We start from the raw sequence: 17,205 nt of genomic DNA, 5'->3' as shown, positions 1-17,205 counted from the left end.
TTTATTTTCATTTACAGTCCCTATAATCTTGGAGTTAACTGCATCTTATCGCTATATTGACTTGGCTTGTGAATAGTTTAGTGTACAATATTGATCTTACTACTGCTGCCTACATGATAATGTCACTGACAGCTTAAAATGTTGCTAGGACAGGCGCAAGCTATACAGTAACAATGAAGTAACCTGGCAGACACAAAATGTACACAAATAGTTAACGTCTTATAACATCTTTACTGTTTTAAACCCCAAGGCTACAGAATAAAATATTCAAGGCTTTGCTACATAGTAACTAGGATTTAGCATACAGTTTTATTTTTCACAGACAGCAAGAAATAAAAAAGCAATCATGGCACAGATCTGACGAAGCAGCAGTCAGGGTCTCTACCTCCCAGAGCATTGGGTATTTTGGCCCTGGAACATCCTCTTCAGACTGATCACAGACTGCAGGCTAAAGTAAAACACAAAGCTCCAAAAGGATATTAATCATAAACAGTACTAATCTTACAACGTCTTCTATGGAAACACAGACACTGGATGTTACTTATCATGAGCTATTTACATTTAGGCTCAAGGAGGAACCATAACATAAACCATGTATTTTTTTCACCATTATATGATTTTTTCTCTTTCAATTAGTGTTCTTCATATATTCCAGTGTGGACATAAAACCACAGAAACAATATGCTTGAAAACAAAGCACACAAAAAAAATCCCATACAGTATCTGCAACATGCCTTTTACAATGAATAAGACAGCCATGAAACTATGGGTTTCTTATGGGTCCTTGCTTTTGACATGCGTCACAGACGCATCCCTTTGTACAAACAATTAACTGATATTCAATACAATAAAAACAGAAATCGTACAATAAAGTAGTCATAAATAAATAGCCTGTACAAATGAACTATATGAGTAAAAAAAATAAATACAAGAGTAGAACTGGAGAATAGCATTAGGGAAGTTGATGAGAAGACATGGCCACTAGAGAAATCAGAAGTAGCAGCCTCATTGGCTGACAGTATTGGGTGGTTTATCATCGTGCTGGATATTGGCATTTGGAAGCCATGGTGAGACAGAGCGTGACATGGTCTGTTTAGCCATGCTGCTGTAGTGGCTGATCACTGTGTAGAAGCGGCCACGAGAGTGAGCATCCTGTGCGGTGTAGTAGGCCTCAAGGGAGGCTGGGATGCATCGTTTGTGCTGTTGGAGTGAAAGTCGATTAATTTCAAAATACAACATTTATTTTATCATTTAAAGACATGTTTGCAGATTCAAGTCAGATTATGTCGTAAAATTTGTTTCTGAATAGAACAATCTATTTTTCTATCTACAATCCCAATTAAATTGTGATTAGAATATGAGATTTGCAAATCAGTTTTTTTACATTTTGCACAACGCTTTTGGAATTTGGGTTTTATTATATTGGATGTTTACGGTATGTTCTACTATTATAACTGTTTTACTAATTGTGTTGTACTATTTCTACTTGCACAGTGCATATCTGTTGGCTTGAATAGAGGTCGACTGATATAAGTTTTTCTCTGGCCGATGCCAATATGTTTGTCTGATAAACCCCCACCCCCCCACACCAATTCTCATAAAATAAAAAAGATAATTAATAAGAATTGATAAAGAAAATTGCTTAAATTACACATTTGTTGAACAACACAAGCGTCTCCAATAAGTGCACTTGTTACCAGGTTTTGGTCCTGGTGCCTACCTGTAGCCTAAACTACAGTTGATTGAAGGATCGTTAAAACAATACAATTCTAAAAAGTTACTTGCATTCTCTTTTCAAATGTTATTCTCATTCTTTCTCCTGAATTAGCATATAATATAACTAATGAAAGGCTAGATTAAGAACGAAAAACTCGGGACACACCAAGCCATTTTTTTTTTGTGTTCCACACTGTTGGCCATATTCAGATGGTGTCAGCTGTTTTTTAGAGATTCTGCACGTCTAAACACCAGCGAAGCTCGTCGGCAAAAAAGAGAACTCTGATTGGCTATTCAGCTTAGCGAATGAGCACACAAGAAAAAAAACTGAAGAAAGCAAACAACAACGGAGTAAAGAGGGAAAGCTTATTATTCACTTATTATTCTAGCTCTTATCTTTGAAACTTAGCAGACGTGATTGAAAAAAGCTACACGAATCCGTTAGTAATGACTGTGGCAGATGTGAACGCTGCATGCTTTATATATTCACAGTTCCGGCTTCCCTGTTCGGATACTGCAAAAAGACTACGGCCACCTGCTGGTTCTCTCTTGCAAGAGCAGAATGTGCAGGGACGGTTTGGTGTGTCAAATGTGCCTGCCAAATAATCGGCCTAATACGCAGCACAATTGGCCAATGGCAATGAATTAAAAAAAAAATGCCAAAAATTGTCCCGATTAATCGGTCAGCCGATCAATCGGTCGACCTCTACTCTTGAATGTTGATATGTAACTTTCTTAATCTGCACTACATGTGATCCAGTAATTGTCTAGTACCAGTATTGTTACTTTTGTTTATAATAAATTACACAAAGACCTTTGGGACTTTGTACTGTTTACGTTACAACAACGCTCTCTAATAAACCAAATTGTTCAAGAATGTACTGACTCTAAATCCAAAACACTTGAAACAAAGGGCATGTGAAAAGTTAAATTTTACTAAGGTGTTAAAAAGCTTCACAGGAACATTGCACATTATGGACTTTAAACATTTTTAGTACTGTAATGTACTGTTTTCCATACCCACTAAAAAAAATCTAATAAATACTCACTCACCTTGTACACAAAGCCATCTGGGCAGGTGTGGTCATAAGTGAAAGCCTTATACACCACTAAGAACACTATGCAGGCAAGAAAAGCTAAAGCCAGAACAATTAGGATTGTGACCTGTAAATGAAAAAAGAACACAAACTTAATGTGACCTTTATCAAAATTTGTGTTGTCAAAGTCTATTTCACCAGTGGTTTTAACTTCTGTAGTACCAGTAGTTTATGTTTTTATATAAGACTGAAACCACATTCACATTCACGTCACATTCATAAAATGTGCTGTTTAGCAGCCACTACTGGACAGGCCTTGAGGAAGATGGGGAAGATCGGGTGCCAGCAAAGAACAAATTGGGACTTAATGCGGACCACCACTGGGTAAAATGCCTTGAAGGACAAGGAAGACCAGACAAAGTGTGGAGCAAGCTTCCTTGTGGCTGCACCAAGGGGCAGGTCTCTGGTGGGCACCTCGAACTTCTGGCCGGCGTGATGAGGTTGAGTGACGCCCTTCTCGGAGATCTGCAGCAGATCAAAGCCCTCTGCGGAAAACATGGTGTCAGCGAAACCAATGGGCTGGGCGGAAATTTTGGCGAAGGCCAGGGGTACCGGTACCGGTCATGTGACAGCGGCACAATGCATGCAATCATGCAGACACAAGTTAAGAGCTTCAGCTAATGTTCATATTAAACATCAGAAAGGGGAACAAATGTGATTTTAGAGTCATGGTTTTTAGTTTCAGTTATTTAGAAATAAGTAAATTTCTACTACCTTAATTAACAGTTCAGAAAGATCTCCACCAGTTCCTCAAAAGAGGAAAGCCATCAGGAGGATCAAAAGTTTTACAGGTGATACATTTGAGTAGGTCACAAATTGTACATAATACATTGTTATGCGTACCAAGGTGCATCGCGAGATGACACATCAGCCAGCCATATAAATAACAAAAGAAAATCTCTTCATTGAGAAAAATACAAGTGACCGTGGAATGTATTTTTGACAACAATTTTTGTTCTTTTCAGGTTGTTAGGGAGAAGTATTTATCATTGCTCTTTCCTAAGTTGTGATAAGCATATATTTTTAGATATTAACTGATCTAGAGCTGTTGAAACCATTCACTCTAATGTGAAGTCATATCACAAGATGCAGCACTGACACAATATGAGAACATTCAGTGAACCCTAAAACAATAACAGATTCTGTTTGTTATAGCTGTAGACATTTTTACATTTCCCAGTGCTCCAGCAATGATGCCAAATACTGTTTTATGCAATGTTTCTATAGAAGCAGCACCAGATTAACATTGAGAGAAACTCATGAATAATAGAAAGAATAAACAAAAGAAAGGGAAAGGCGAATAATAACAAATCAGGTGTGTATAAAAATATAATCAGAGATCCTCTGACTACCTCTACCTGCTACCCAAAACATATCCCAGAGAGGACATACTGTACACAATCACTTTTATCCAAAAATAAAGGCAATTTTAGCTGTTCTAAAAAAACTAGCAAGTAAAAATACACTAGCAGTGGAATTTAAATTAAGTTCATGAACACTCGAAAGGCACGATTCACACCACCATAATTTGTGATGGGAAAGAAAGTGAAGCTTTTCTCCTGACTGCAGATGAGGCAATGGCCTTCATAATGGTGCAAGATATTGGGAGTCTCTTATTCAGTATGCAGGAAATGTCTCTCAGAACTTAAAGGATTTGCAAACCCTTTAGATACTCATTAATGAAAATACTGTCATTGATTATGATGTGTTGAAAGAACCAGGTTTATATTGTTATAGCTATGACTATATATTTATGACAGGTAGCTGGGTTTCACCAAATGTGATCAATGAACAAAATGGCCACAAGAGTCTGGTCCTGTGCAGGGTTGACTACAGATTACTCTTTTACCATATAAATAGTCTGTAGATCATATCTCACCTTTGGGGAAATCATCCTGTAGAATGTCAAGTCAGATTCTCTATCAGCTGTTTTCTGACTGCATGCTGCATATAAAGCATCAAACAAACAGCGGGTCTAGAATGTAACCCCTGCACTTTTTGCAGTTACTTTTATATTTAATTTGAAATAGATTTTTGGACATGAATCTACACACAGTCCACAGAGACAAACCAAAAAACATCTATATTTTTCCCTATTTTGTTTTTTTCAAAAGTGAAAAACAAATTTCTCTTATTTAGCCAAGAATTCAGACCTATGGCTAGGGCACACCAAATTGATCTCAGGTGCTACAGGTTTGCTTTAATTTTCTTAAACTGTGTCTAGGTCTTGCCTAGAGTCTAGCTGTAGCAAATGTTATTGATTAGACATGATCTAGAAAGTGACACACCGTGGTGTATTGAGTTTCCGAAGTCCTCCGTCAGAGATGGGAGAACCTGAAGCACAACCATCTCAGGCCTTTATAGTCAAGTGGCTAAACTGAAGCAAAATTACAAAGATGTCCTTGATAAAAACGCACTTCAGAGTGCACAAGACCTCAAACTGTGGGAAAGATTTACCTCTCAGGACGACATAAAGCCTCAGAAGCAAGCTTCAGGGCAAGTCGCAATGTCCTTCAGTGGCATGAAACAATTGTTTAAGTTTATATGAAATGTCTTAGATCAGGGGTGTCAAACTCAAATTCACAGTGAGCCAAAATTAAAAACTGGGATGAAGTTGCGAGCCAAACTCAATAGTTATTGAAAAATTGACTGCAATTTTTTTCCCGTCTCTCCAGATATGTAATGTTGAACCTTTTCATATGGAAACAAACTTTAGTTTTGCATAAACATTGAATCTGGAACAACCAAAGCTTAATATTCTAAACACATGAGAAATTACTTTTGAAATAAAACACACATCAGTGGTATTCGTTTCTTATTATGTCTCTCTCTATCTATCTATAGCCTCTCAAGTTTATTTTTAATGGAAATACACATTTAATATGATCTCGAGGGCAAAATATGATTACACTACAGGCCAAATCTGGCCTGAGTTTTACACCCATGTCTTAGATGGTACTGGAAAAAAAAATTAAAAATTATGAAAGTAAATGGTCTCCACAAGCAGTCTCCACAGTGCTCTTACTGGATCCTCACACAAAACCTCTACTGTAGCATTTAATTGCTCTCTAAAAATACTCCATGCTAGGCTTACTCTGTATCCCTAGTCTCACTAGAAAATTCTGACAACATTATGCACAGCAAAATCCTCCTGGATGAAGGTCCATGTCAGCATTAAAGATTTTCATTTCAGCTAAAACGCTGTGTGTCTATCAAAGCATTTGCTTTGAGGAATGCAAAGTTTTCTCCATGTTAATTTTCCTTCCCTTCTTTGGTTACTGATTACATTGTCCTAGTTTTCAGCTCCAAGCCGAAGTTTTGCTGTTCTCAATTGATATTTTTTATCTTGCTGCTCAGTATAGAGAACCATAAACTCTAGCTTTATTTTGCTCACGTTATTGTGTACTCTCTTGTGTACTTTAACTAACTATGCAACAAAACAGATTTAAACATTTAGTGAAAATGTGTTTTAAAATCAGTCCCTTCAAAAGTTAGGTTAATAATGAAATAGTAAATATAATTCTGTTTGCAGACACATTATATAGTGTGAATTTATTCGAAGCAATTGGAAATGTATTAAGTTGAGAACATTTATTATATATATATATATATATATATATATATATATATATATATATATATATATATATATATATATATATATACTATAATATATATAAACTGCTTTGCTAACAAACCCTCTGTCAAGCTTTTTTGCAGATGACATTATGATTATCTGCCTCATCCATGACAGTGACAAACCTGCATACAGGCAGAAGTTTGAACATGCTGGAGCCAAACACACTCAAAACAGTAGAGATAATAACAGAACACCCCTTTAATTCTCACCATCCTGAACAGCACTGTGGCTGCAGTGGAGTCATTCAAATTCCTGAGCTATACCATCTCTCTCAGGACCTGAAGTGAGAGACACACGTTGATGCAATCATGATCCAGGCTAAGCAAGAGACATTTTACAAGCTGAGAAATTTCAACGTACCAAAGGAGCTGCTGCATTTTAACTCAGCTGTCATTGAGTCCTTTGTACACTGATTACAGTCTACAGTAGTTTGGTCGGACTGCTGAGAAGATTATTGGTTCTCCTCTGAGAACTGTTTACCCCTAGAGCAAGGAAGCGAGCATCCAAAAACACCATGGACATCACACATCTGGATTACGATCTCTGCATTACCAAGCACAGACATAAGAACACGAAGAAACATAAGTTTAAACAAGAATGTTTAAACTCATTCTGGTAATTTACTCATGCACAGTATACACATGAACCATTCAGGTTGTAAATGATTCATACATCTATAAATTCGGATGTCACCATGATCTGTAAAGTTTGCATGCCATTGTGGCTGTACCATCCATATAATCCTTTTATTTTTATTTTTTTGTTTATTCTGTATATTGTGCCTAGAACCACAGTGCCTTTTGTGGACCAGCATTAAATCTGTCAGCTGAATGTACTTTTTTGGCATCAACAGAGTGAAGAAACACCCCTACCCACACGTGGGTAACAACAATGCTAATAAATCTAGCACTGCTAACAAGGGGAGCCAAAGCCTCAAAGCTAGCAGTTGCCACATCGTTCTACAAGAAAAAGTCTTGTACAAACTTATCACAGCAGTAGAGACAAGAGAAAACTAAGAGACAGGGAATGCTAAGTGGATAACCCAAATATATTTGGGTTTATTGCAAATGCTGCATCATAAATCCTTTTGGGACTTTTTTGAAGGTCTCATCACATATGCATAAGAGAACATATCCAAGTTATTTTCACCACCCGTGGCATTTGGATTGAGTAAAGTAGAAGCAAAATATTGCTGGAGAAGTGAACTGCCAGGCAGTTTTAAAGCTTTTGTGGGGTTTAATCCAGAAGTAGAATAACAAGGCCAGTTCTCTAGGGCAGCCTCTCCCACACAGACAATCCACTGGGCATCTTCACTATTAGTCATGCTAACAGTGTATACTGAACACTGGGAGGGAAGCGGGAGAGACATAGAGAGAGACACTGAGCAAAAATGGAGAGAGAGCAGGGAAAAGTGTTCAGTAGTACTAATTGCTCCCAAAGCACTCAGATATAAAGGACTAACATGAGTGAGAAACTGTTATGTCCTTTAGGTCTGTCTTTTGCCGTTTCATTCTTACTGGCCATTTTATTAGCCAACATACAATTTGCAATTTACAGAGAGCCATTACAGGTCAGTTAATACGGTACAAAGCTGTATGTATAATGGCAAAAATGGTTGATCCACAAATCTGTACTGCATGCCAAAAGTCTTATATTTACCTTTTGTGTTTCCAAAAAAAAAAAAAAAAAGATTAACACTGTTATGTCTACTTTCATAATGTATTTATATTAAGTGCTTATGAATTACAATTGATCTTTTATACTAGATAATCAATACAATCTTTAGATGCTATGTAGGGGGAAATGAGTGCCTTTTCATTATGGATCTCTAGTTTGCCAACAGTGTATGTCACAGTCACAATCATTTACCCTAGATCAATAATTCAGTTATATAATTTCCACTCACTACAGTGGGTTGGGGATATATTCAAACCTCTTCACTTTTTGTACACATTGTGTAACTGATTTAATAGTGAATAGATTGCCATAAATCTTTGCACAATAATGCAGAATTAAAAAAAGCAAAAACAAATAAATGTAAAGCAAAAAGGCATTACATCAAAGTGGGATCATGTTCATATTTTATCATGAAATGTAGAGCTTTTACAAGATTCTAAATGTAGCTTCAGGAGACACCTCTATGCTCTGCATCATATCCTAGTGTGAATGACACATGAGCAATGCAAACTGCTACAATCTAAGGGAATGTGTAAGAGAAGTTTGTAATATAGCCTGCATATATTTCAAAATATATTATTTAAACTAATAAATCAGCAACAATAAAACTGACTGAGTAACAAGTAAAGTATAGGAGTTGTTTCTAAAATCACCCAGGCTGTAAACATACTCACAATCTCAATGTCTTGCTGCTGACGGAAAGTGACTTTTTACTATCTGATTGGCTTAAGCTCTGTTCCAATAGCACATAATTAACAGCCTGCCACCATTTTTCACACTGGTGCTTATTTTATCACTGCCTGTCTCTCTTCTTTTTCCACACTCAATAATTAGGGGACTAAATAAAAGATTTCAGTTACAGGTGGCATGTGAGAATTTCACTAACTACGTAGTCAGCTGTCAGAGAGACGCCAACTGACAAAGAGCAGTGCTGGCTCATCTATCTTCCTCACTACATCTGTCTCTCTCTTCTTTCTTTTCCTCTTTCATGCTTACTAACAACCTGTCATTCATCAACTAAGCCGTGAGATGCATGTCTGGGCCTGAGATGTCTGCGCAGCTCATAAATTAAATGCAGCTCAAATTTCGCAAGCCAAGATGAAATTTCCCACTCTAAGTTATGCCGTCTTATTTCCTTATTTATTTTAGCATGATGTGTTAATATGTTCTGCTTGGCTGCACTAGATACCAAGAGACCTATGCTTTTCTTTGTTTTGAACATTTAATGAGGAGGAACATTCTTCCTCCAACTGCTAGTGGAGCAACAGCAGGGAATACGGCAGACTTCCACTGGGAGAGTCCAAGCAACAGAGCTGTGCGATTAGTAATCTTTTTCTATTCTAAATGATGCTCTGTATTCTACATATTAACACAGAAATCAGCCCTCAGCAAAAGTCAAAGCAATTTCAGACCCGCAGCTCTGCAGACTAATTTTTGATGGATGATGATAATCAAAGGAGAGAAAACGTATTAGTGTGAATATTCCACTTTTTTTTTTTAAATGCCTCCCTGAAGTGCATTAGTTACAGAGAAATATGCTGGGGATTTCAGGGCCATATGGTTCTTGTTTTTTGTCATTTGCAACACCACTGTCACAGTTAAGCCTTACAAGTAATGGAGAGCTTTGATCCACATCTAAGTCACATCCCCTAATAGGACAGGCAGAGGGCTAAGTGCTTGTAGCATATAATTTCCCTTTCCCTTTATCAGTTACTACAATGACCTTCAGCGCTAAAGTAAAGCATCCTATTTCATTTCTGAATTAATTAAACCTGGAAGGTCACTGGCACCAGCATCTCTCCAATACAAAAACTCTGAACTAAAACATACTGACTCAAATATCTCACTCCGAATGCAAATCAATGGAGGCTGTATAAATGTCAGTACTCAATACATTACGGACAATCAGTGTTTTTCAACACCAGTCCTGTAGTAGCTTTGTCCTACATACAGTGTTTTAGTGCTTTTCCTGATCAATTATACATAAATCAAGATAGTAGACAACCTGATTTGGACTGAACTGGGTGTTAGAGCAGTGAAAATACTGGTGTAGTATAATGCTGAATAACAGTCAAGAAATAACTAAGGCTGGAATTCACCCATGAACGGGATGCTATTGCATCACAGGTACATCATTTAGTCTAACTAAATCAGAATGCTAGTTGGAGAACATTAGATACTCCACACATGCAGTGTAGATCCAGATATGTTTTCCATTTAATGTCATTTTTGTGCATGATGAATGAATAGCAAATTTCTTTACCTACACATTAATATTCAAAAATGTATATTCTTAAAAGTGATTATGACAATTAAAATTGGCTTGGTGAAGTGATAGTTGCAGAATTTGATATTCTGAGCAATGTATGCAAAACAGGCCAGTTTTATATTATGGCAGCTATAAACAACACTCCTTTATCAAGCCTATCATTTTTCTATAATCTAAGAAAAAAACCACAGATTGTCCAGTTATGGTAAGTTAAGTTCTCTTTCTTGAAGAATTTTTGACCAATAAAAAGCACTGGTACAATAGATCAGATTCAATAAATGTGGAGGTTCATGATTAGTTATAGATATTCATATACATAATCTATTACATGCATAAAGCTTATAATGATAAGCAATGCTACTGTGTATTTAAAGTAAACAGCAAATAATTAAAGCCATTTGTTTTGGTACATAAGAAAAATTAAGCCATACCTTCAGTCTCTCTGAAACTCCATCAGTAAAGCTTATGGTGTACTCCTCCACTTTAGGCACCTTCATCTTTGCCTTGTTCTTCTGCTCCGTCTGATATTCAGTCCGTGTCTTTACCACAACCTGCACAAAAAAGTGGGTAAACAACAAAATAAAATACAAAAGTGGGTATATAACCCACAATAAAACAACAAACAAGCTCAAGAAAAGCTTTTACCTGATCATTATAATTAAGTTGCTTTAGTTTGTTGGAACTCAGTTAAAATCCTGAAATTGTGAACTACCTAGACTTCTGTAATTAGAGGTATTTTAGGTAGAAAATAAATAACATTTCTTCAGGTAACAATTTTGGATCTTACTGTAATTGCTTTGCTTCCTCTTGTTTAAACTATTGTTAATGCTTAACATCCAATGGCTCTTCTAAATCATAGTCCACTTAATTTTCTCTCCAATCCTTACTCCACACGATAATTATCAAGAGTGGATACATCTTTCCCTTTCAGTACCGTGTTTACCACCTATTTTTCATCATAATTTTTTAAAAAGCTAACTACAGGTCTACACTCCCCAAAACCCTTTTTTGGGAGTGGTAGTTTTTTTTCCAATTAGCTTCCAAGGCCCAGTAGTCTCCCTCATATTTTGAGGGACATGTGATGCCAAAGAGGTATTAAGGGCATATTGACTCCTTGCAACTAAGGGCAGTCCATCTGGCTCTTAAGTTATTGCTGATTTTTAAACAATGCCATCTGCAGAGACAACATTGTGGAGGTCAGATAAATCAGCGATCAGGGTAACAGGGTTGAGGGCTCTCTTTGCTGGGTCCCAGCACCTTCTGCTAAATTAAAGACCATCCTTATTAGCTTATGCATGAAGTTTGTGTGTCTTTGGGTGTGTCTTTTTTAGAAGTCACTTCTGTTAAAAAAAGGAAAGTTACATGCTGTGGCAGCTTGCCTTGCATACATTGATGTCCAAATAACTCTGTGGTGGACTTTGGGCAGGAAGGTTTCTGTCCAAAGTCATAGTACCCAACTGTGTGAGTCAGTCCATGAAACTTGCAATCTTGAGTGAGGGCTCGCTTGAAGAGCACTCATTGCTGTGCTGTGATTCTGGGATTAATTAGACCAGATAGTAGCTATCTCCTCCTCAGACAAAGTGTTCAATTGCCATGGAGAAAAAAAACACAGGCTGCTCTCATGTCTAACCAGAGGCTGATCATTGGATGAGGGTCATCATCTTGGCCTATAAGACACATGGGTGCCAGCCTCTACTGCAAAATGCCATTACACAAGGACCATCTTCTCCATATGGGCCTTATTTAAAGATGCACCTCTCCAGAAAATCTCTGTATTCTTATGTTTCTAAAACAAATGAACATCTTTAAAGTCAGTAACAAGAACCTGTCTTGTTCCTCTCAATGTTGTTCATACACGTTAACCGGGCATTACATTATAAATCTTATTTACAATAATGAATTCATTCAGATATAATAATCAATAATCCTGTTAAATTACCCAATATTGTCTAAACAATAAACTAGGAATTGAGGTGAAATGTTTCAAGGAAATATCTACAACTGTTAAAGAAGGTTTTATATTAATAAAAAACACATTATAATTATGCAAAGATTGCTCACTTTTATTTATGTTTTTCAGTTTTCCTTGTTTGCCACCTTGTATAACTGTACACTTGACACTTTTTATCCTCCATATTTACATGCTGGGTTACGAGCCCATCTGAGGCCCACCAGACTAGATATCTCAAGATCAGAACAAATTTCAAATAAGCATCACTGTCAGCATACTCTGTGTCTTATGATTGTTTTGCTACAATGGGTTTAGGAAATGAGGTTAAATTGGTGTCCTGGAAATAATCTAGTTGCCTTGGGAAATAATGGCCTAATTTATTTCCCCTAGATTGCTTTTTGTCATGCATATAAAACCAATCACATCTCTTCAGTTGCCTTCTAAATGTGTCCCTTACATCAACCCTGGACTGATTAGGTCTGTTCTTACAAAGTGTTTGCAGTCTGTAAACAGAAATGCCCTAAATCCGACCAGACTGAAGGTTTTCTTTGTTGTTAGCATACACGTTTACAGAACTGTTGAAATCCTAAGTGCAATTGACAGTGAATACATAATCCTAAAGCCAAAGCCCTGACAGTTCAAGGCAGGTGTTACCAGAACAACTTTAACACATATCCAGTATTTTGTCACCCTTTATGTAAATGAGCAAAAATAAACAGAATGAATAGAAATGTGTGATATCCTGAACTTAAACAAATGGGTATGCAGTTTTATCATGAATTACTAGTTTTATTTTAAAACAATATTTATTATAAAGTGGTATATAGTGTATATTGTGTGGTATTATAGTGTAGTATAATGAGTAGTATAGAAGTAGCTATAGTGGAATCTATATAACAATAATGCAAAGAATAATAGTGTATATTAGAAAAAAATGTGTGTCTAGTGTCAAAAGAAAAAATGGGCAGAGTTACACCAATCTGCGAAAAAAACGCAACTACAAATTGTGGAACAATTTCAGAGTTACGTTCCATAACATAAAATTGTGAAGATAAATATCTCATCAGCTACAGTACAAACGACTCTGAGAAACTAGAGAAATCTGACAAGGGTCAAGGGTAAAAATCAATAATCTATGATCTTGGTGCCCTCAGGGGGCAATGCATGTTCTTTGTGTAATATTTGTGTTCATGCTCTTAGCTTTCAATAAATCCTAAAATATAATTGCAGGATTCCAATAAATTTTTACACACATTTCTGTAACATAAAATTATTATTAATAACCTAGTATAACTATGAACTATTATAAACTTTTATTTAAAAAGTTATTTAATAAAATTAGCAAAAGCCCAAATTTTTATTTTAAACATATATTTCGAATCATATTGTGTACATTTATTTCGATATTGTGTTTATTGTAGTATTTTTTTTCTTTTTCTTTTTAAAGTCCAGCAATTTTGTGTCTGATTGTTAATGACTGTTATGCTGCATGATGTCTAAAAGCACATTCATTCATTCCTTCATTCCTTTTAATCATATAGTCTCTCTAACAATGTAGAAATTTTTCACAATGCATTTTTTATTTTTCAAAAAAATGGAATCAAAAACAAATTTCAGACCCCAACAAAAATTGCGATATGAGAAATGTCTGAGACAAAAAAAAAGGAGATGGCTGGTTCTCTTCAGAATCTACAATGTTCAGCAAAATGAAAGAATCATAAGAATCATAAAAATCCCTTGGCAGATATGTGGGAGTGGGAGTGGGGTTTTGTAAGGTTAAGTGGATGTATTACTCGTGGTGCAGAATAGCAGAATGCTGTATGCGTACAAGTTGAAAAGGTGACCAGATAGCAGGTGCATGCACTAACTGTGCTTTTCTCAGTAGAATCACAAATGAACCAAAATGCAATTTGGCTTCAAAACAGTCTCTTTATTTTTTTAAGTTAAATCCTTGACTCGTATACTGACCCATGTTCCCTGAAATCTTGAGATCGTCATGAAATAACACGCAAAGCATCTTATTCATGCATTTGTCTTTAGTACCCACTTTATCCTGGCTAATGTTGTGATGCCACTGAAGTCTATCCTAGAAAGACTGGGTGTGAGGCAGGAATTAAACGCTGGGTGGGATGGGCTCATTTCAGCGTGCAAAATTACAAAACTCAATAAGGAACAGGGAGGCAAATATTGTAATATAGATCATTTCAATCCTTTCGGTTTCACAGAGGACAGACAAAAGTATGTATTCATACAACAATCAACTTAATTGTACTTCTCAGGCAAGCCTTTGAGAGATCTTAATAAATATATTCATGCCGGCGGCGAAGACTCCATTACTGTATTGTGATACGTTGTAAGATCTGATGAGTGCTTATGTAAGATGATCAGGTGGCTGTCAGGACAGAAATGTCCCTTACCTTGTCTGGAGCTTGGTAGTGAAGACTAGTAACATCCAAGGGCGTGATAAGGGGAACCGTCTGAAATCCATCTTCAACAGTCGCTGCTTTAATCCCTTTGTCCTGGAGATTACTTCCAAGTTTAACCATTTTTATCTACTGATCTCCTCTTTCTCCAGCCTGTAAAATAACCATTTTGGTTGGGGAAAGCAACACTCATATTTTTGCTGTATTCTCACACACACAAACACACATAAAAAACAACAACAACACAAATACACACGAAATAAATAAATAAATAAATGTTTTTTGTTTTTTTTTCTTGTCTACCTGACTGCATCCTTATGAGGTCGTAATGAAGCTTTACATTTTCGGTTATACATAAAATATTTCGCAGGAAATTATAGTGCAAAATACTAAATGTAAAATCCTTGTGCATAAATATGCTGTTTATATAAGAACCCAGGTACAATCAGTAATGTCTTGTCTTGATCAGGTACCCCAACATTATCACAAGCGACACAACAAAATCATCATCATCATCATCATCATCATCACCACCACAATAATAATAATCTCTATTTTTGATGGTTTCTTACCAGACACAGCTGTGTATCTCAGGTATATGAAAGCGCTGATCAGTAATGTACACTCACCAAAACAATGAGCGCTGTTTCTGTTGAAGGCGGTCGGGCGGAGACGTGCACGCGCAGCTGTGAGGAGGAGGAGGAGGAGGAGGAAGGAGGCAGTATGGAGGAGGTGAGGCTCCGTGAAACACACCGCTCCTCCACACGCACAACCGAGCCGACGCCGCTAGAGGGATCCAGAGAAAATCTAGCATTGGGCTTTTGCCCAAGTGCCCGTTTAATTCGGATGTAATGGCAGTGGGTTAGAGCGATAAGAAAGATGGAGCTGAACGCCCCCTGCTGCCTGTGTGCAGTCTGACACGTGGCAGATAAAGAGGCGTCTGTTAAAGCTTGAGGATTTTTTTCAAGAAAATAATGAGGCATTAAATAAAACACCTTCGAATAAGAGGAGGATGGTGTCTTTCTGTAACACACGGAATTCATTTCTTATTGGATATTTGGCATTAAATGTTGCTCTGATGTGCGCTTCCTTTTCAGCACACTGTCTTAATAGTGTCTAATCGCCACCTGGTGGGGGATTGCAGATGTAACACATGTTCAGCTGACTTTTTGTTGTTTTTCTTCTTCTTTTGTCTGATACCCGTTAGGGGTCGCCACAGCGGATAATCCGTCTCCATATCATAGTGTCTTCTACATCTGCTCTTTCAAACCAACCACCAGCATGTCTTCCTTCACCACATTCATAAAGCTTCTCCTAAGCCTTCCTCTTTTCCTCTTCCCTGGCAGCTCCATCTCCGGCATTCTTCTACCCCATGTCGCTCTTCTGCACATGACACAAACATCTTAATCGTGCCTCTCTCACCTTGTCTTCCAAACGTCCTACCTGTTCGGTCCCTTTCATAAATTTCATTTAATAAAGATTTTAAACTATGTTTTCATTAACAAATTTCATAAACATTTTTAAAACACATTATTCTATGAAAGTGACATAATGTCTAGATGAAATCACTAAGGTACCATAGGGGCTGCAATGGTGCATCCTAAATTCACAGGGGGGCCACTGTATAAGGAAAAACCTGGACACCTGACTATCACATTTAAAATTGAGTCCAAATCTATTTTTTTATTAGTATAATATACAATGTATACTATGTTAAAATCCATATTGCACCATACCAGATATTTCATCACCATCATCATCATCATCATCATCATCATCATCATCATCATCATCATCAACCTCATTATAATTTCTATCAACCCCCCCTCACTAGAATGGTAAGTATCGCATTCAAAAATGCGCTCACTAAATATGCTGCAAAAAAACTTCCTTGGCTTTCGCCACATCCCTCTTTACCTACTGTCACATCTTCTTGTACTCCTGCCTACTTTTCTCGTCTCTCTGCCGATCCAAATTTGGTTTCTCCTTATGCTCTCCTGCACTTCCTCATTCCACCACCATGTCCCTTTTTCTTCCTTTCTCTTTCCAGATGTCACACATCACAAGTACGTTCCTAGCTGTCTTCCTTATCACTTCTGCAGTAGTTGACTTATTAGTCTCTATTATTAACATCTCCTACATAGAACATAGTCCACCAGTGCACCTTCCACCGCTCACATACGTCACCCTATGATCCTCCTTCTTCTTAAAATATGTATTTACCACTGCCACAGTTTTTCTAGATCTTAGCGCTGCTTTCGACACTATAGATCATGACCTTCTCCTAGATCACTTACAGAATTACATCGGCATGCAGGGACAGGCATTAAGACGGTTTAGATCCTACAGGTCTGATAAGATAAGACATTCCTTTTTTTGTCCCACAGTGGGGAAATTTCTCATTACCATTTCATAGATTTAAATGGAGAACT

General features: G+C 37.0%; 1 protein-coding gene across 2 annotated transcripts; it reads right to left on the bottom strand.

The window, feature by feature from the left end:
• Positions 1-211: 211 nt before the first annotated feature.
• On the bottom strand, positions 212-15,619 carry nsg2 (neuronal vesicle trafficking associated 2). Of its 2 annotated transcripts, none has more exons than XM_046868715.1 (5): positions 15,403-15,619; positions 14,768-14,926; positions 10,831-10,950; positions 2,770-2,880; positions 212-1,200 (listed from the first exon to the last, which is right to left on the bottom strand). In XM_046868715.1, exons 2-5 carry the CDS (start codon positions 14,894-14,896, stop codon positions 1,006-1,008), a joined length of 555 nt encoding a protein of 184 aa, XP_046724671.1. In that variant the 5' UTR covers positions 14,897-14,926; positions 15,403-15,619; the 3' UTR covers positions 212-1,005. The 2 variants fall into 2 exon arrangements, with proteins under 2 accessions (XP_046724671.1, XP_046724670.1); XM_046868714.1 differs by having other exon boundaries at positions 15,346-15,618.
• Positions 15,620-17,205: the final 1,586 nt, after the last annotated feature.

Source organism: Silurus meridionalis, chromosome 15 (assembly GCF_014805685.1).
Source record: "Silurus meridionalis isolate SWU-2019-XX chromosome 15, ASM1480568v1, whole genome shotgun sequence".
NCBI lineage: Eukaryota > Metazoa > Chordata > Actinopteri > Siluriformes > Siluridae > Silurus > Silurus meridionalis.
The sequence above is the reverse complement of the archived record's forward strand: the minus strand, read 5'-3'. Positions and strand labels throughout refer to the sequence as shown.

What these genes read in the sequence shown, in the direction of transcription:
- nsg2 (XM_046868715.1), bottom strand. Translation starts at nt 14,896, where the DNA reads ATGGTTAAACTTGGAAGTAATCTCCAGGACAAAGGGATTAAAGCAGCG. An exon ending in ACTACCAAGCTCCAGACAAG is followed by an intron (nt 10,951 to 14,767) that starts GTAAGGGACATT and finishes TTTTTTGTGCAG; the next exon opens with GTTGTGGTAAAGACACGGAC. An exon ending in GAGTTTCAGAGAGACTGAAG is followed by an intron (nt 2,881 to 10,830) that starts GTATGGCTTAAT and finishes TTTCATTTACAG; the next exon opens with GTCACAATCCTAATTGTTCT.